The following is a 19,212-nucleotide window of genomic DNA, read 5'->3' as shown; positions in this document are numbered from 1 at the left end:
CGATGGAGGCGGCGGGGAGGGGCTGCGAGGGGGGGCTGTGTGTGTGACAGACAGCAAAGTCACTTTCTGAGCTAAAACGCGTGGATTCTGCGCGGTGTCGGACCAGCGGGGATGTTGGTGGCTGTGAAGGGGAAAGAGCAGAGAGCCTTTCTGACACCCTTGGCTGAAGCTTTAGCAGCATTGGGTGCACGAGGGCTGTGCTCAGCAGGACCGGCCCATGTGCTCAGCAGGACCGGCCCATGTGCTCAGCAGGACCGGCCCATGTGCTCAGCAGGACCGGCCCATGCCCTCTCCCTGGAGGAAGCCTTTCTGCAGCGCTGCGAGCCGCCTGCCTTCAGGACAGAGCTCAGGTCAGGATGCAGTGGGGCTCGTTGGCCTTCGTGCTCTTCAGGTAAGGGTTGTTCCCCTGGAAAATCCTGCAAAGGAACAACACCTCCACCCCAGAGCCGCCCCGGCAGTTGCTGCTGGGCGTTGCTGCCCATCCCACGCTGCGCCGACGCTGTTCAGCCTTATGGGAGCAGTGGGTTCTGTTTGCTGCCCGTCTTGCCAAGCTCATCCCTCCATGCAAATGCAAACGGCGTAATGAAAGGTACTCTGAAAGGCACTCGTAGTGTCTTCCTTGAGGAGCGCTGGGTTTTGGATTAATCTCTTGCTGTCAATGGGAAGTGCGACGTCTGTGTTTGTTTCACAGCTTTCTGCTGGTTCCGGGGGCTGTCTGGCAGAGCCTGCAGTTACTGAGTGAGTGTTAGAATGGGTTTGTTTGAAGGTCTCTGCATTGCACAGCGCGTGGGCTCTCAGTTCTGCCCCAGCGCTGTCAGCCGGCAGCTGTTCCGATGGGGCAGCAGAAGGACTTTGTGACCGAGGGAGAAACGTGTGCCAAATGTGTGCGGCTGAAGGGCAGCAACTGCATGGCCTGAGCACGGGGGGTTGCAGCAGGCGATGGATCGGGCTGGTGGGGCAGGGGGAGCTGCTTGGCTTGGTGCCCAAGGTGTGGGGGTTGGGTGTTGTTCACGCAGTGGGGTGGGCGCACCGTGAGCCGTCAGCTGTGGGTATGTGGGGCTGCACCTCTGGGCTGCATGTTGTAGGTGGTGTCATAGGCTGCGATGGGGGATGTGCGGAGGAAGGGGGCTGAGGTAAGGAACGGTGGTGGGACAGAGGTGATAATGTGTTCCTGGGGCTCACAACGGGCACGTCGAGGAGCTGTTCCGTGGGGCTGCCTGCAGCCCCTTTCAGACTAAGTGCAGATATTTTTCAAGTCTTTCCTTTGGGATCTGGTGGGGGAACCCAGCGGTGTGTCGGATTTCATCTCGTCTCCTCGTGTGCATGTTTTATTAACGGGGAGGCCTGATGATATGCCCTGGTGGCACTGCGGTGTACTGAAAACCACACTGCCACCAACCCAGGCTTTGTGATCGGAATATAACGCCCCCAGGCCTCTTAGAGTTGCAATTTCGTAGATCAAATGCGGATTTTCACTGTAAATGAGAAGCGTGCCCGGCTGCTTTGGTCAGACAGGACCACCGGTGTGTGCAAACCACAGGACGGGGCTGTGTACAAAGGAGGTGGGGGTGGGAGCTGCCCGCAGCGCGGCCTTTGGCATCGCAGAGCTCAGGGAGGGGTCAGTGCTGGTGGTAGCAAGGTGACTGCAGGTGTGTGAGAAGGAAAACCCAACCGACAGGAAGTCTGTGGTCGTCTGTCTGCTGGCAGGAGGCGCTGGGATGCGGGAGATGCAGCTGATGGCGGAGGAATATACCGCCTTCACCGTGCAGTGTGTGCACGCTCATCAGTTATCAGACCTTGGGCGTCTATGGGACGGCTTTCTATGGGACATCACTGAGAAATGGGCCACCATGCAGTTCCTGCGTGTGACACTCATGGGCTGCTCTGCAGAAAGCAGCTGGGAGTTCACGTTTAATAAATATCCTTTGAAATGCTCAGCCGTTGGGAACCATGCAGGGATTTGGCGGGTGGGCTCTTTGTGTTCTGGGGTGTGGGGCAATGTGTGCTCGGAGTTAGGGCTCATGGGTACGGGGGAGCAGCAAAGCTGGAGGCACAGCATCGCTTCCCAGCAGTGCTCCTGGCAGGGCAGGCCTGGCACTCGATGATCCTGTTAGGTGAGGCTCTTCCCCATGCACAGCATCACCTCTGGGAGGTTTGAATGCAACGGCTTCAGCACCTGAGGACGTCCCAGCCTGTCTGATGAGTGCTTTGCTGTTCTATGAATATGAGAGCCATCAGGGATCCCCGCGGGCCGCTGCACGGCCATCGGGGTCTGCCCTGTGCTGGGCTGGAAGCTTTTTTCTCCTTCAGACAGCGGAGCGGTGGGAAGCGGGCCTAGGAGACATCCAGCCGTAATTCCTCCAAGGATGATGTGGAGGAGCAGCAGCTGTGTGGCCATGGGGGCCACCGTGGTGGGCCCTGAAGGAGCCGCGGCCGCAGAGGTGCTGTGTGGGCCGCGGCGCTGTGGTGGGGAACGCGGCCCATCGCCTGTAGGCCCAACGGGGAGAGGTGCTGCTCGTGACCGAGTGGAAATAGCTGAGAAGGGGAATCCTCTTAAAAGAGCTGGCCTGTCGGGAGGTAAAGATAGCCGACGGCTGAGAGGCAGTGAGCAGGGAGGAGGAAGGAGTGTGTGGGAGGTGTGGTAATCCCTCCTGGGCCCGGCCTGGTGCGGCGGAGGGGCTGTGGGTGGCCGGGTGGGCACAGGGCCGGGGGTCTGCAGCTCTCTTTCACCACCAGCTCGCGGGTTTTGAGGGCTGTGGTGTCTCTGGGAGCCCAGCCAGGGGCCGGTCGGACTTTGCTAAGCAGCAATCGGCGCTGCGGTGGACTTCGCACTCAGGGGTTGCCGGCACGAACTTCGGTGAGCGTTGGAAGAAGAGGGGAAGGGATCCGGGAGCTCCATTCTCTCCAATGCATTGCGCTCCTCTCACACCAACCACTCCGTGCAGTGCAGCAACACGAGGGCTGCGCTCTGCTGCACCAACACTGAACAGCTAAAACAGCCCCAAACAGATCCACTTTGCCCCCACGGGAGCTCGAGCAGGACCTTGGCGTCAAGGGCTGTAAATTCTTTACTCGGAATGTTGTTCTTTTCCTCTACGAGATAATGGTTAATTTCTTTCGGCCTGTTTGGATTTCTTCTCTCTTTTTTTTTTGCAGCCCAGGTCCAACGCGGTCTGATTTTTAGGGCTCTGAATGCCGTGTTTGTTTGTGCAGCAGTTAAAAGCATAAGCTAAGCTGCTATTAATTACAGCCGTCTTTGTGCGTGAGTTCTCCAGGAGTTCAGCCCGATTCCTCGTATTGTTGGCCAGACAAAGGGCGAGGAGAGGAAATGACTGCGTTCTGTGCACTGAATGGCCATATTAGGTATAAACTAAATATAGGAGTGTAATCCAGGAGTGAAGTCATATCTGTGTGTTTTCATGGGAAGAGCTAATGAGATCACCCAGTGCTACCGGATCGGCTTCAGAGCCTTTTGGCTCCGTTGAAGAATGACTATTTTGGCTGGGCTTCGCTCTGTGCTTCGGAGGGCTGCTATTTTTAAATGAAGGAAATCGGTTTTTTTGGCGTGGTTTTGTCTAAAAATAAAGTGAAAGAAGGCAGCAGTGCATGGCTGCAGGCCTTCAAAGCGACGTTTCAGCTGCCCTGGTGGGCTGGATCCTAACGAGCCTCCCGAAGGAGGGAGATCTGCTCTGCAAACCACGAGCTGGGATCCCGGTGCTGAGGGATGTGGGACGCACTCATAGGTGGCACTGGGACCAGAAGCAACAGACAGCGAGCCTCCCTGCAAACCTCCCTGCAAACCTCCCTGCTTTAGCAGCTCCAGAATCAGAATTCCAGCTCCTGTTTCAGCCTGGGATGATGTTTGCTCCCCGCCGGGGCGTTTGAGTGCCCGGTCAGCAGGGGGAACCGCCAGAACTGCAGCTCTGCTTCAGTGAGCTCTGAGAATTCGAGCAATGTTTTCATTCCCAGGCAGCTCTGCCATGGCTGTGGCTGTTGTCTCTCTGGTTTGGTTTTTAGCTGTGTTGCTGCTTTCACACGTCGGAACTCCCAGGCGATGGATTTTGTATAGAGGAGCCCATAGCACTGAATGGTCAACAGCCCAAGTGGCAGTCTCCTACTTAATACTTAAATACTTAAATACAAGAATGTGTCGCAGCATGGATTTGGCCACGTTTATCTTATCTGGGTTTGTTACAACTGAATCACTTGGTTAAACGTATTGCCTGGGTGGAAAAGGGGTGGAAAAGGTGAGCTGGCTGCTTTTTCCTACATCAGAACAGGAGAAAGTCACCTGTGAGCTACCTATAACGGCTCCATTTGTTGTATTGATGACAAGAAGTTAATTTCTCCAGCGAAGGAAGCGATGGATGGTATTTAATGTGCGTTTTGATCCGACCCTCCCAAAGGATCAACGTGGGATAACGTCTTTTCTCCAAAGCTCATAAAGCACTGAATTGATTCCTCCCGAATCACAGAGTTCCTTTCATACGTCCCGAAAGCCCCACAGCTTCTCTCCAAAAGCTCCACGCTAACAATCGGGTAGCAATAAGCGAGAGCTGCACGGAGCTGCGCAACACAGACCCGCTAATAACGTGGATAGGAGTGGCGATGCGGGGCTAAATACAGCCTCATCCTAAAATGGTCACTGCTGTGCGAGTCAGATGGCTGCGAGGGGCTGTTTGATGGGCTGATCCGCGTCGCCTTTCCTGCTGTGACAGTGAGAGCTGCGGTCCCTGCAGGGAGCTCCGTCTGCTCATGCATTGGTTTTGAAGTGCTCGTTGAGTTGACGTGGCTGTTGGCTGGTAAATGAAGTGGGGGTTACGCAGCTCACCACGAGGCAGCGGGACTAAGGCTGCTTATCCCCCGGGTGGGGTGGGGTGGGTGACGATCATCGTATGGAAACCACAAGTTGATCATCACAGACTTCTGTGTTGGCGGATGGTTCCAGGTATGAGCACGCCTACCTTGATGGAGCGTAACTGAGCCTTAAGCTGCCTTATAAAGGTTGAAGAGAGGGGTTGTGCTCGTCGATACAGCTCGTGTGGGGATCTTCGTGCTGTCCCACTGCTCTGCCCCAGGTGGTGCCCGCCCACCCCTCCTCCTGCACATCTTATCTGCAAGCCTTGCCCTGCAAGCAGCACGGAATTCTGTTTATCCAGCTTGGCGAGATAAAGGCCAGAGCTGAGCTGGACGGATTGAGGCTGATACTGCTGGGCTGCTCTCTGCATTCATGTGAGGATCGCCGGACCGCTCCTGTCTGCATTTCCACCCCTGGGCTTTGAGCTGCTGTGTGCTTTTCGCTCGGATCACTTTGTTAGTTCCCCATAAACCGTTTCCTTGTAAAGCACGGCTCCGTATGGGATTATTTGCTTATTTGTTGGATGAGCTCACTGCTCATGAAACATGCAGCAGCGATCGTTATCTGCTCTCTGGGGCCACGGGCAAGCATTGTGCTGCTTTGCTCATGCCATCTTCCCAGCAGAGGATTTTCTTAGTTAAAACTGAGACACAGACTGCTGAATTCAAGACTTTGTCTTTTATTACTACTTTTTTTAGTCTGTTTGCTTGAACTTTGATCTATTGCAGTGGAGAAAATGGCTCTGAAGCGGCTCTTGCAGAGACGTCGACCAACCCATCTCCCTGCAGAAGAAGTCCACGCGTGACCCAAGGAGCAATGCATCGCCTTGGCAGCACAGTGCTGCTCCCACTGACACAGCACGGAGGTGTGAGCAGCAGCTCCTGCTGCATCCAGTGCAGGAGGATAGGAGCGGGCCTCTTGGGCAAGCACTTACAAAGCAGAATCCATTGCCTCGGGAGCATTGAAGCCAGAAGTTTCTTGGCGTTCTGACCGCATTCCTTTTCCAGTATGTGCTCAGAATAACTTGGGACTTTTGGGAGCAGAAGTGGGACAACCCTTTGAATGCAGATAGAAAAGTCTGTGCTTCGTTAAGCTGTTCAGTTGCAGCTTTGGAAACGCTTTAGGTCATGTTAAGGTTGCTGGTGGTTGGTTGGTGGGCTGTAATCCTTTCTTTTTTTGGCTGATTCAAGCAATCTAAAAAGCCCATGATGTTCAAACAGAAGTAGATGCTATCAAATCGTTCGGTCATTTTGAATATTATGCCTATGCTGGCAGAGAAGACAAGTTTCAGTACAAGTCGGTATTATGGCATAAATGCATTGACCTTTTTTGGTCCCCATCGGAACTGCTTTGGGATTGGTGTAGGAAAATGGGCCCTTCTGGCAGCCCGGGTTCTGTGCCGTGCTGTGAAGTCCCGGCTATTTTTTGTTCCCAGAGCAGTTTTGCTTTGGGTTCCAGCTGGCCCAAGATTCCATTTGTAGCACAAAGAGCCACATCGCTCCTTGAGTTGGAGAGTGCTTCATTTCAGCTGTGATCCTTCGGTCTTCCCCTGGAAATGCTATAACTGTGGTGAAAAAGAAGACATGGGTGCGGGTGAGATGAGACCTCAGCAGCACGTGTCGTATCGGCTGCTTCTGCTGGCTGGCTTCGGTGTCACAGCCGCTGAATTAAAGATGAGGGAGCAGAGCTCTGTGTCCTTAAGGGTGGAATGGGCTTAGCCTGGCATCGTGCTTGGCCACACCTGAAGGCTGAGATCAGTACTGTATCATGGAATCATTCCTGCTCCGAAGTGTAAATCGGTCTGGGAAGTAATATATATACATAGAGCTAGATCTGTAGATCTATTACTTTCTAGATCTATTACTTAGGGTGGCCATCCTTGCAGTGGTCGTATGCACAACAGAAGGCTGTGTGTTGAGCTGAGCGCCCAGCCTGGCTGCCCTCTCTCCCCACTCTGTGATGTGTTCAAAGCAAAAAGCGAGCACAAAACTCAGCAGCTTTCCTTCTTCACACGTTCATTAGTGGGAGTGGTAAAGGTTAGAAGCAAACTGGCTGTACGTTGTCCACAGCAAAGCACGAACGGAGGGCAGCAGAAGTCGCTTTGAATCCTCCTGTTCTGGTGGCAGCTTCCCTGCAGAAAGGCGTTTGAATTTATAAAGGTAAAAGATGCTTTTGAGTTTAAGGCACTTGGGCTGAAAAGCTTTCTTCTTTCCCTGCCCTTTGGAAGTGCTGCTGCTCAGCTCTGTCACTTGCACAGCCTGTCTGTGCTCTCCCCACCGGGGCCCCTCTCGGTGGCCGGGAACTGGCAGAGAGTTGGAGAGACAGCAGTTCCTTTGGTGAGTGCCCAAACCTGACTCTGCTTTTGTTCAAACGGATCTCCACCAGTCGGTGCCGGGCTTTGCATTCAGCCCTTCCAGTCGTCCGCCCCGCGTTTCACATCACAGTTTGGTGCACTGTGTCCGAGGAGTGCCGTCAGTGTGTCCTCCGTTGCAGTCCCACACCAGCAGCAATGGAGGAATCGGCAGATGCCTTAAAGGCCGGCTTGGTTGAAGTCATTCCCGGGGCTCAGACTTTACAACAGGACTCAAGGTTTCCACTGTCTGCTTCCATCCCACTGAGAACTCAGATTTTCCAGCTCAGCTCTACGCCCTGCACTGTCAGAGCAGTGATGGGATGTGTGCCACGGCCGGCTGCCCCGGGGTTGCTCGCTGCTGTTATACAATAACCTTTCTTGTGGCAGCACTTGTTGATAAGTTTCCTATTAAAAAACGTCTTTGGGATATGAGCAGCAAAGTTCCAACGTGCACAGCTCTGTTCTTCCTTGTAGCGCCCGTTGGTACAGCCAAGGTTTGCAGCTGCTGGTTGCGGTTGGCTCGCTGCAGTGCCATGCAGTGAGATGAGCAATGGGCTGGAAGACGGCTGTGATTCATTTCTGAGCCTCGGGGAAGGCGGAGGAATCAATGCAACAAACAGCGCTGGAAAACTGCTGTTGAATGTGTGGCTGCTTGGGGGGAATTGCGCTGCAGTCGTGGGTATATCTGCTACCAAAACAACGTGGTGGGAAGGTCCAAGAGGAAAACACACAGAAATAAAACAGCACGGAGGTCAATACGTGAAGTGGGTTATGTGCTCTGAGGGCGCTTATCTTTGTGTGTTGTACGGGGATACCTTTGGGTGCTCTGTTCAGTGCCCTGCGGGTGTTCCTGCAGTGTGCTGTGCTGTTTGGAGGAGCTGCTGATGTGCAGGCAGTGAGGTCCGTGATTTGCTGCCGAGTCTGTCTCTACATGAAGGGCTTTGAGTACCTGTGTGGATGGCACAGCGGCACCTTCTAACAGCTGTCCTCTGCTCTCTCCTGCAGGCTGGAAGTGACGGGGAAAGCATAGGAAACTGCCCTTTCTCACAGAGGCTCTTCATGATCCTTTGGCTGAAGGGAGTGGTGTTCAGTGTCACAACAGTCGACCTGAAGAGGTAAGGAGTGCTTGGTGCATCAGGAGCAAGAGTGCAGTGCTGGGGCAGGTGTTTGTGTGGGGCTCCCAAGTCTCGCATGGCTCTGAAACATAATGTATGTGTTTATATAATCCTTAGAAATACTAAGCAACAACCGTGGTGCAAATGGTAGTAGTGTCTATAATTATATCATAATCACAGGATCACAGAACGGCCTGGGTTGGAAAGGACCACAGTGCTCATCAGTTCCAACCCCCTGCTATGTGCAGGGTCACCAACCAGCAGCCCAGGCTGCCCAGAGCCACATCCAGCCTGGCCTTGAATGCCTGCAGGGATGGGGCATCCACACCTCCTTGGGCAACCTGTTCAGTGCGTCACCACCCTCTGGGGGAAAAACTTCCTCTGTTCTTCTCTTGCAAAGCCAATCGGTAATGTGGGGTCTCTACAAGCACTGCAGGTTGCAACTTTGATCCAGTAGCCAATGGATGCTGGATAACAAACAATAACGTGCAGCCACCCTTCTCTTTAAGGATATTAAGGTGAGGTTGGTTATCGTGCAGTGAGAATATGGGAATGGCACAGTGCTGCGTGTCACCTGAGCTGTAACTCCTGTAGCTATGGGAGGAACACCTGAATGGGTGCGATGGGAACAGGGGATCTCAGTGTACTGAGGGTGGGTGTGCTTTTATTAGGGGCAGTAATGCCCCATTCAGCAAAGGTCTGCTTCTCTCTGGTGGGAGCAGCGTTTGCACAGCACCGATGTGACGTCAGTGGCTGAACTCCCTGGAGAGGAGGAACTGTTTGTGCACACAGAGCTTATTTATGGAAATGAAGCCAAAGGAAATGCAGCATTCTCCAAAGAACTGAGTGTAAAACGTGTGAGTGCTGCAGGACTTACTCTCTTCTTTTAATCTGGTTTTGAAGGGACTGACGTGCTTTGCTTCTGCTTCAAGAAATATTGCATCCTCCCCTCTCCCCCTCCATCTGACTCTGACAATGCTGGTTTTCAATTACCAGTATTACCTAATTCCCTGCCATAAGACCGAGGCAGACCACTCCAACAGAGGGTAAAAAAAAAAGCAGCTTTTGTCCATTGTTTGCAGCTTTAAGATGCTCTTTGGCCAACGTGGGGTATCACTGCAGATGCAATTATTGTTGGATGGGGAACAATGAGTGCAGGAATGGGTCGGATGAGCTCTGTGTTTTGTTGCACGCTGTACATCTGGTGCAGGATGGAGCACTGAGGCAGGTCCAGGTTTGAATGGAGGGTGATGCAAACTTGATTGCATCAATCAATTGCTTTTAATGAAGCTTTGGAAGAGGGAGAGACAAACAGCACTGTTCTGGATGGTTTCATAGCCCGTTGCAGAATGCCAACTGCTCGAGTGGAAATGTTTTATGGTGGTTTGTCCCCTGTTAGCATTACCAGAGTGTGATAAGTGCTGGATAGGCTCTGCCTTAACACTTCTAATGTTGTCATAGGAAACTGATTTCACCAATCCATTGTTCAAGCTAATTACTGGGTTGGTTTTTGTATCCTGTGATAGGAAAACAAACTTGTTTGAGAAGTGGGTAGCAGAGCTTTTTGCATCTGAATTTACTTTGGTAGCCGAAAGGCAGCGTTTCCTTGCAGAGCGTGCTTCAGCCTCAGTGTGACTGCTGCCAGGGGTGAAAGCAGCTCTGTCTGTGCAGCTCCAAAGGTCAGGGCCGGATGGAACAGCTCACGAGTTAACAAGTTGGGATGCTGGAAAAAATGAGTCTGGGTTCATTGACTTTGTGACATGTATTTTCCCCTTCCATACTCGCACTGAGCGTCACGCTGCGCTCACAGGGAACGTTTTGCAGCCCTCAGTTCTCCTCTGAGGACACAACGTGGGCACACGGGCAAACGGAGTGGGGAGTGGGGCTCTGTGGAAGGAATAACGCCTTTCTTCCCTCTGTGTGGTCACACAGAGCCTTCATTCTCCCCCGTCACAGAAGCAGCGTTTCATCTGATCTGTGCTGCTGACGAGCGGAGTCGCAGTACATCAATCAGGCCGAGAGCATTGTTGGGCTCACAGCAGCACTCCGGGCCGGGCTGCGTTCAGTTGGGTTGTGAAATCCTGTTTTCAACATCTCGGTTGTGTCGTTTTGGGTTGGCAGGCGGAGGTTAAATAAAGGGAGAAGTAAATATTAAAGACAGCCCAGGGCTGAGTGCACCTCCGTGCTGCTTAGGAACTGGTGGCAGCGTTGGGTTGGGGTTTGTTGCCTGCTGATGTTCTCTTCACGTTGCCCTTTGGGCCCTCATTTCAGTACTGCCATAGTTATAAATGACTGAGTGGACATCAGTGTGCATCATGTGGGAGTTGGACCAGGTGACCCTTAAGGGTCCCTTCCAACTCGGGCAATTCTCTCACTCTGTGTCGTATTTGGGGCTGGCTTTTGCCTGATCTTCAAGAAGTCGTTCAAGCAATGGGTGTTGTTCTGCTTTGTGGCTGTTCTGTAGCCAAACTGTGACGCTGAGGAGTTTGCCCATGTAATTAGCTGGTGGTAGCTGGGTGTCTGAGCCTGTGCTCCTACCTCCAAACACCACTGCAGGCTTTAGGGCAGGTGCAGACTGCCACAGCATGGCTTCAGGTGGTTAAAGAACACCTTTTCAACAGCCCGATTTCATCTCTGTAGTGGACATCTCTGTAGTGGACATCACTATAATGTTTTTGCTGACGTTCATGTTTGGCTGCTAAGGGAAATTGCACTCAGAGCCTTCCAAAGGCGTTCTGCACGCTGCAGTAAAGCCAGGGTTTGTTGCATGTCTGCTATGGAGCCAGGCCCACACTGGGGAGCCAGGCCCACACTGGGGAGCCAGACCCACACTGGGGAGCCAGACCCACACTGGGGAGTCAGACCCACACTGGGGAGTCAGACCCAGCCCTGTGGGCTCTGGCTGTGCTTTGTTAACCTCTGCTTTCTTTGGAAGATGCACGCAGTCCACGTGGGGTGGTAAGAGGGGCTCATGGCACATCAGCCCTTGGGACAGGAGCTCTGATTCTTTGGGAAAGAGCGTGGAAAATGAGGTTTGTGGTTGATGGGACTGGTCTGTTTCTGAAGTGAAATCCTGTTTTGTTGTAGCGTTGCTGTAAATCTGGTGCTGCTCCTGTGTCGGTTTTTAACACGACATCCCCTTTGAGGAATGTTATCTAGGCGAAATGCAGAACTGGAAGTGAGCCACAACGACTTCCTCTAATTGTTGTGGGTTACAGAGCTGTGTTTAAATGAAGTGCTGAGCTAAAGTTAGTGCTTTCACCCATGGCAGACCTTAAATCCTGAAGGTAAGAGGGCAGTGACAATTCGTGCTTCGTGGAAGCTTAAAGAGTGACTGAAAACGGTTCATTTCTTGTATTAACATCTGACTTCTGCCACCTGGCTGCAAGCAGGGAATTTAATGGTCTTAAGAATGGAAATCCTTCTCCTTCTTCAGCTTTTACACATACAGCCACGTGCTCAGCCCTGCCCGGATTGCTCTGTGGCGCTGTGTCCCATGGCTGTTTCCTTGCAGAGGGGAGAACTGCAGCAGGAGACCTGAATCTTGTAAGAAAAGCTGCATTTCCAGCACAGACCTGTTGCTGTGCTGCTTAACACTGTTTGAGTGCTGTCCCCAAAAGCTCTGCTTTCTCACGCTGACCTCGTTTGTTCACGTTACCAACCTGCTGCCCTGCACAGCGTGGCCAGGAGGCTTTCCAGCCCCGCTCCAGGAGGGAGAAACCAATTGCTATGGAGCAGAGAGCCTTAGCTTGGCTGGGGTTGGAACAGCAGGAGCTGAAGCAAACCTCCCAGCAGCAAAAGGCATCAGCAAAACCAACACGTGTTTGAAGCTTGCTTCTCTGTTCCCTTGGGTCTGATCATGGTATCATCCAGCATACATCTCGCTTTGCCCCGAGCCTGTGCGCACAGCCAGTTCATCCACAGGGCTCTCTGAGGTTTGCTTATTTGCAGAGGAGCTCTGTGCAGTGTGGGGGGGATTATCTCTGCCTGCAGATTACGCTATTTATAAACCCTGTAGTCCAGATCTTGGACAAGAGAAAGCGTGTTGGGGGTGCAGTGCTGTGTATCTCCCTGTCCCAGCCGTGCTGTCCAACACTGAACCAAAGAAAACCCATCCAGAAGGTAGGAAGGAAAGTGGCTTTTCTCAAGCACTTGCAATGAATTGTTGGTAAGAAAACATTAATCGAGGTGTAAAGTTGCTTTTCCAAAGAAAGCTGGTGATGTGTTTTCTGAACTGCCAATTCGTTGGGAACCTCCAGCAGTGCTTTTGGGATTGTAGCACGGAACGGTGGGGTCGTGGATGTCCCAAGCTTATTTCTGTGTTCCTTCGTATTTCACCCTAGAAAGCCAGCAGACCTTCAAAATTTGGCTCCAGGCACTCATCCACCCTTTATAACTTACAATGGTGAAGTGAAAACAGATGTGAACAAGATTGAAGAGTTCCTGGAAGAAGTTTTGGCTCCACCAAAGTAAGTGTTCAAATGAGAACGTGTCACCTTGCATTGGATGCAGTGTCCTTAGAGGGACACCTGCTCTAATTAGGAACTTCCTTGGCATCCACACATTGCAAATCAGGCTTTGGGAATAGTTTGGAGTTCTTTTACTCTGTAAGCAGAAGGATTGTGGGTGATCGCACAGAACTGATGACTCCAAAATGCAAATTGGAAGTAATTTCCTAACATCCAATTCCTTTACGTTGGCCGTGGCGGTGAGTCCCAGAGCTGAGAGTGCTTAGTATTTGGGGGCTGTGGTTGAAAATACTGAGCACTTCTTGAGATAATTAGATTACACAGCACAAGCATGTGAAATGTGGGCTCTGAACCATAGCCACGGGGCAGAGGCAAAGTGCAGGCACTGCCTTTAGTGTGGCAAAGCCTTCCTCTTCTGTTAAAAGATCCGGAGCCCTTGATTGACTGGGACTGCAGATGTTAACTTGGGAAGAATCTCCTGCAAACAGAGGCAGGGGTGCTCCGTTCTTTGCCTCTTTGCTCTGCTCCGCTGCGTCACAGCTCTGCTGAAGGAGCCTCCTCGTGTTGCCATGGGCTGTTGCAAACACTGCTGGAGGCAAATGCTTGGCTCAGAAGGCAGCAGAGTGCTTTTGTTTGCCTCTGAGATGTTGGGTGTGAAACTCTCCCCCTCGATGGCAGCATGGGCTATTTCTTACAAAATGCCATTTCCTTTGAGTTGATAGATGGTGACCATCCTTCTGCTTCTTGCTTTCCAGATACCTGAAACTTTCTCCAAAGCACCCCGAGTCCTACACTGCTGGAATGGATATTTTTGCCAAATTTTCTGCATTTATCAAAAATTCCAGACCGGAGGCTAACGAAGGTAGGTCCCTGCAGTCAGTGCTGTGCTCACATCGCAGCGTTTGCTCAGTGTTATTTGCAACCCATGCGATCTTTCCATTGCACTGAGTTGCAAAACAGCTGCTACAAAAGACGAGGAGGGAACAGTGACTTTAACACAGAGGTATTCCAGCGTTCTGTTCTGCCCTGGCAATGAATGGGCGTGTTCTGGTGTGTGTGTGTGAGTGTGTGAGTGTGTGAGTGTGTCAGGGTGGCAGAACAGCTGTGCACTTCCCCTTGCTGAGAAATGCTTTTTGTTTCTGTGGGTTCTGCTGCCCTCTGCTGCTGTATGTGCAGAACCTCCACAGCTGCATCCCTCAGTTGTGCCTTGCAGCTGAGCATGTGACATTAAAGAGATTACGTTTCAATGAATAGCTTAGCTTGATGCTAATTACTTTAAGCCAGTTAGGAAAAGTCTTAAGAAACTGACATAAGCCACTTTTTAAACCAAAAATAAACACTCTTAGAGCACTTTTAAAGTGCTGCGAGCTCATGTGCAAACCAACTTTTAGATAGCATGCATCCGTGTGATGTTAAAGGGATTCCAGTCCTGTTTCAGCGTTCCAAGCCACCACAAGTGAGTTCCAAGTCAGCACCAGCAGTGGTGTTGCTGCAGAAGTTGTGCAAGGACCAGCAGTCCTTCGCTGTGCCACTGTCCTGGGGAGCATAGTGATGTGGATTTGGTATTTCAGAGCTGGTGTCCCTGTTCAAAAGCTGAATTTGCTTTGAAATTTGCTTGCTGTAGTTTGTTGCTTCTTCTCCTCAGGCTTAGAACGCGGCCTCTTGAAAACCCTGCAGAAATTGGATGAGTACCTGAACTCTCCTCTCCCTGACGAGATAGATGAGAACAGCATGGAGGATATTATGGTTTCTACCCGCAAGTTTTTGGATGGCAATGAGATGACATTAGCAGACTGCAACCTGCTGCCCAAACTACACATTGTGAAGGTAAATGGCCCGCAGGGCATTACGTGAGGGGGAAACTGATGGTGTGTGACATGCCGGAGTCCAACTCCTTCCAACCGTGTGTGGGACCCCACCTAAATTTAAGTGCAATATGAGCAGAGAAGTACTGTAGTAACAACGTAGGGAGCTCAGTGAGTGGGGGGGACGTTTAGAAAGCTGGAAGGAGGTGGCACAGTAAGCGCAGGAGAGGAGGTGGAGCGCTGTGATCACGGCTTGCTCTCTTCTCGCTGCTTCCAGTGACCTCTGTACGTTTCGTACTGCAGATGGAGCCACAGATTAAGCTTCTGCCTGCATGCAGGAGGGTTTGCTTTGGTGAGGGCAGAATGAAAGGCAGCGTGAGGCAGGGTGCTGTCGGGTCTGGGCATATCCCAGAGGGACGGGTTCTGCAGAACGGGAGTGTGTTGGAAGAGCAACAGAGCGAGAGAAGGAGGAGGGACGGAGGGGTGCTTGGAGCGTGTCAGTTCGTAACCTAATCCTTCTGTTCCAGGTGGTGGCCAAAAAATATCGCAACTTTGAGATCCCCAAGGAAATGACGGGGATTTGGAGATACCTGAGCAATGCTTACAGCAGGGATGAGTTCACCAATACCTGTCCTGGAGACAAAGAAATTGAAATAGCTTACAGTGATGTAGCCAAGAGACTCACTAAGTAAACAGCATTTGCAGAAAGAGACGACTTCTCGCGTATTCCGTAACAGTGCTTCTAACAGACTGCTCTTTTCATATAAGATAGCAATTGTTTTTTGTTTGCATGAACTTGCAGTTATTCAAAGTTATGGTGGATAGACCAGGTACAGTAATTACCTAAAGTTTGCAGACTTAATTATAGGCTTGTTTTTCCTCACCTCTTTTCATGGCAAGTCATATTATTAATGCAGTTACGTTACTATTGTTGTGGGGTATTGGATTCCTCAGTATGAGGAGTTCTCTTGCCCCCATTCCTTTTCTTTGCAGACATTTGCAAACATCCCCATCTACAAATTGGTCTGGGATACTGTCTTTCTGTATGGTACAAGGAATATTTATGTATTTTGGAATTTATTGCTCTTCCAGAAGATCTATAACACAGCTGTCATTATGTGCAACACATCGAGCTGTACCTGTTCGTCTATCCTGCTTTCATATAGAAGGGAACTTACTCTCCAGAAAAGCCATTTGAGAGCTATTTGGCCATGCTTTTAAAATAGATATATCTATATATATATATATATAATAATTCTCTTGGATTTGAAATCACAGTAATGGTTGAGAATGGACTCGCACGTGAAACGTGGATTTGAATGACCTCGAACATCAGGAGGTTTGAGTCCAGGCTTGTGCACTACAGCCAGGAGCTCACGGTGCAGAGTTAACATGTAGCTGTGTCTTCAAGAACGTGGTGAGACCAAACAACAACGAAGCAATTGACAGCTTACACTTATCCCAAATTCTGAGTTGCAGCAAAGCAATACCCGCCAGGATGCCCTTTAGCATCCCGAAACCAAAAGGATTGGATGCTTGCCATCTGTTCACCTTAAGCATTTCAAGTGGCTTTCTTTTTGGTAGTTAAGAGCCTTTATTTTGTATAGGTCTTTCTGGTGATGTTTACTTACAGATCTTTGCTGTCATAAGCAAAATGTGTAAGCGTTAGGGACGAGTAGCTGCTGCACGTGGTGGATAGCAGTGCAGTGATGGGCGATGCAAAACTGACCGCTGGCAGCCCGTGGAGTGGGAGTCTTTCTGGGAACTTTTGTAAGCTGTTTGATTTAATGTTTGTCCTAAAGAAAGCTGAAGTGACCTTTCAAGATAACACTTGCCTTAAATTCGAGCGTTCCCTTTTCTTTTCTTAACCTGAAGGGATATCTGTTCGTTACTCCTGTAAAGAAAGGCTGCGTGGAATCCGGTCCTGTACACCACATTTACCTGAACTGCTTTCTGTGCACCTGGATTGCAGCTTTGCACGATCGGAATCGTGGCACTACCAGACAGGACTTTTTTACTGCAACACTGAGGAATAGCACTGCAGTTTTTCTAAGAGCCAATTTTTGAGCGTTTCTGAAGTGGGGAAATGACAGTTTTCCTGTTTCAGATGGATGAGTTTGGTGCATGGAATGAACAGCTCGGTAATTTTGAAGAGGCCACCATAAAGACTCCAAAGAACACTTAGACCTGTATGCCTATTTTTTTGTAAAGCTACTTTTGTATTTAACTGATTTCAGAAGCTGGAAAGTGCTATTCCTGCTCGGTTGTCCTCGGAATATTTGACGTTCTGCAATAACACGAAGGCGCTCACATAAACACTTTTATACACTGCGTTTTTGGTAAGCCCAACTTTTGTAAGCATCCTGCTCCTGCTCCTTTATATACCCCGTGGCGTCAGCTCGATGTAGAAGAGGTAGAGTAAGAGATGTGCGTTTGTACACGTGGCTTTGTGGTGCCTTGTCCTGCCTTCCCAGGGCCAGGACTGCGATGCAGAGGCAATGAGCAGTCCTGTTATACGTCCTTCTGAGAGAGCCATAGGTACACTTCGACCTTCCCGTGTCTTCATGCAGCAGTGTTCGGGCACAGGAACAAAATGCTGCGGTGCCACCTGGTTAGGAGGAATTAATTGTTGCCCTTCGTTAGGTGCTGTGTTCTGATGTCACGTTCTCACCCTGAGTGAAGTTTCTCAGCCATAACGATCCTCTGTGGGGGCTCAGTCTGTGCTGCAATGTGACATCTAGGAAAAGGGGTGCCTTTTGTCAGAGAGCAGCATTTGTGTGGACTGGAGTTTGTGGAGGTGGTCGTGGTGCTCCGTGCTCCAACAGGTAGCCCTTCAAAACGGAGAATAGGAAGGGATGCCGTCAGTTTGTTACGTTCTGAGCTCCCCTCTGAAGCCCTTGGAGCTGTCTCAGGCTCTTTGCAAGGGCACATTGGCCATTATTGCTCTCAGCACAGCTGCCAGCACGGAGCAGCTCCGTGCAGCTCCTGTTGTGCGCGCTGCCTGCATATCAATGCACGCAAATGCCAGACCTGCGCAAGCAGCAGCGTGCCGTCTTGTAACGATAATATATTCTCCCTGCTTTCCAGGCAATCTTCAGACCATTATAATACTCTGTATTCAGCACGAAGTATTTTAATGACGCTGTCTGAACGCTTGTAAACAAAGCTGAGGCTCTGGCTGTAACAAATGTATGTTTTATGCCCACACAGTGCAGTGCTGAGCATTGAAGCCTTTCTCTCAGGGGCACAATTGAAGCAAGCGCCAGGTTGGTAGTCCCAAAGGTGGCCGCGTGTGACGGCTGTGGCTCGGCGTCCTCTCGGCTTCCTATGGCACGGCTGTGTGCTGCTGGGGCAGAAGTTGGCCATCCCTTTTGGCCTCAGCAGAGCTCCATGGGGCACTGCGCTGCTCTCCCCAGGTGAGCTCTCCGTGCATTGCTGGGGTGGCGCGAAGCCTTCGCGTCTGGTGTGGGCAGAGCGCTTTCATCTGGCCCCAATCAGCAGCCCGGCATTAATTAAAGAAAAAGCCCTTTCATAACTATGTAAATTCTTGACTTCTGTCAACTTGTTTACAATCTGATCTCTGAATGCATTTTTAATTTCATCAAACAGCAATTAATCCAGCCCTGTTTAAATTTGCAACGATGCTCCTAGCCCCTTGTGAAGCACTTACCCTTTCAAGTAGGCATTCCAGTTTGCAGGCTGCCTGCATGTATTAGCACGCTGAGCAACTCGCTCTGATCCCAACCTGAAACGCTCTGACTTCTCCATTAAAACAGGTGACTTCTGTTCCCTGCGCACACAACCCAGCTGGTTTTGTGTGGGAGAGCAGATGAGAGCGTAGCATCGTTTTCTTTTTCCTTTTCTTTAAACAAAGCTTTCCTTCTCCATGAGACTCCCCGTGCGCACCCAGCTGCGGGTTGACCGAGAGCCGTGGGGACTTCTGGATCATTCCACGGCCTCTGCAGCTCTCCTGCCTGCCTGCAGGTCTGTGTCAGTGGCCCTCGTGGACAGGCGCAGCCGCAGCTCTCCTACGTTTGCATTTTCCCATCGAATTGGTGGCTTTTTCCCTGCGGCGGGCATGCCTGAGCCGCCGGGGAGCTGCACGTCGTTCCGTGATAAGAGGAGAGATGTAATCGAGTTCTTATGCTAAAGCAGCAAATTAGCATTTCATAGCAAAGGAGCACAGACGCGAATAAATGGCAGATGCCTGCGCCAAACCCGCTGATGCCTATCTGCGTGCAGAACAAAAAGTGGCCAAGTGCACTCAACATCTTCTTTTTTTTCCACCCTTTGCCACTCCGAGTACCACCCGAATGCATCCCGTTCGCTTCTCTGCTTTATCCCCGGTGGGGAAAGTGCTTCATCTGCCCCAGAAGCAGTGCCATTACCCGGCGGTGTGTTCACACAGGGAGGGGGAGTGCAGCAGGACGGGCTGCGGAGGCTCCCGGCGCACGGATGGGGAATCGGAGCGTCGTTTGCAGAAATACTTGAAGAGTTGATCCCATCTGTTGTAGTTTGCTGCTGTCTTTCACCCTCTGGAACATCTCTTACAGATATCCCCGTGTACCGCTGGCAGCTATTGTTAAAAATAAAGTTATATTTTCACTACCAA

General features: G+C 51.0%; 1 protein-coding gene across 14 annotated transcripts in view; it reads left to right on the top strand.

The window, feature by feature from the left end:
* CLIC4 (chloride intracellular channel 4) overlaps positions 1–19,212 on the top strand; it is a 21,566-nt gene extending 2,354 nt beyond the window's left edge. For 3 of the 14 annotated variants that reach the window (XM_040652001.2, XM_015297736.4, XM_046903679.1), the window contains exons 2-6: positions 8,217–8,326; positions 12,670–12,795; positions 13,551–13,657; positions 14,441–14,622; positions 15,128–19,212. In XM_040652001.2, the coding sequence (XP_040507935.1) occupies positions 8,271–8,326; positions 12,670–12,795; positions 13,551–13,657; positions 14,441–14,622; positions 15,128–15,292 (636 nt within the window). In that variant the 5' untranslated portion in view covers positions 8,217–8,270 and the 3' untranslated portion in view covers positions 15,293–19,212. Of the gene's footprint in view, positions 1–68; positions 5,865–6,574; positions 7,018–7,634; positions 7,963–8,216; positions 8,327–12,669; positions 12,796–13,550; positions 13,658–14,440; positions 14,623–15,127 lie in introns of those variants that run through there. The other 11 variants (XM_046903681.1, XM_046903678.1, XM_046903680.1 and 8 more) reach the window with 11 other exon arrangements.

This window comes from Gallus gallus, chromosome 23, assembly GCF_016699485.2.
Source record: "Gallus gallus isolate bGalGal1 chromosome 23, bGalGal1.mat.broiler.GRCg7b, whole genome shotgun sequence".
In the NCBI taxonomy this organism is placed as follows: domain Eukaryota; kingdom Metazoa; phylum Chordata; class Aves; order Galliformes; family Phasianidae; genus Gallus; species Gallus gallus.
This window is presented reverse-complemented; position numbering and strand designations above follow the sequence as displayed.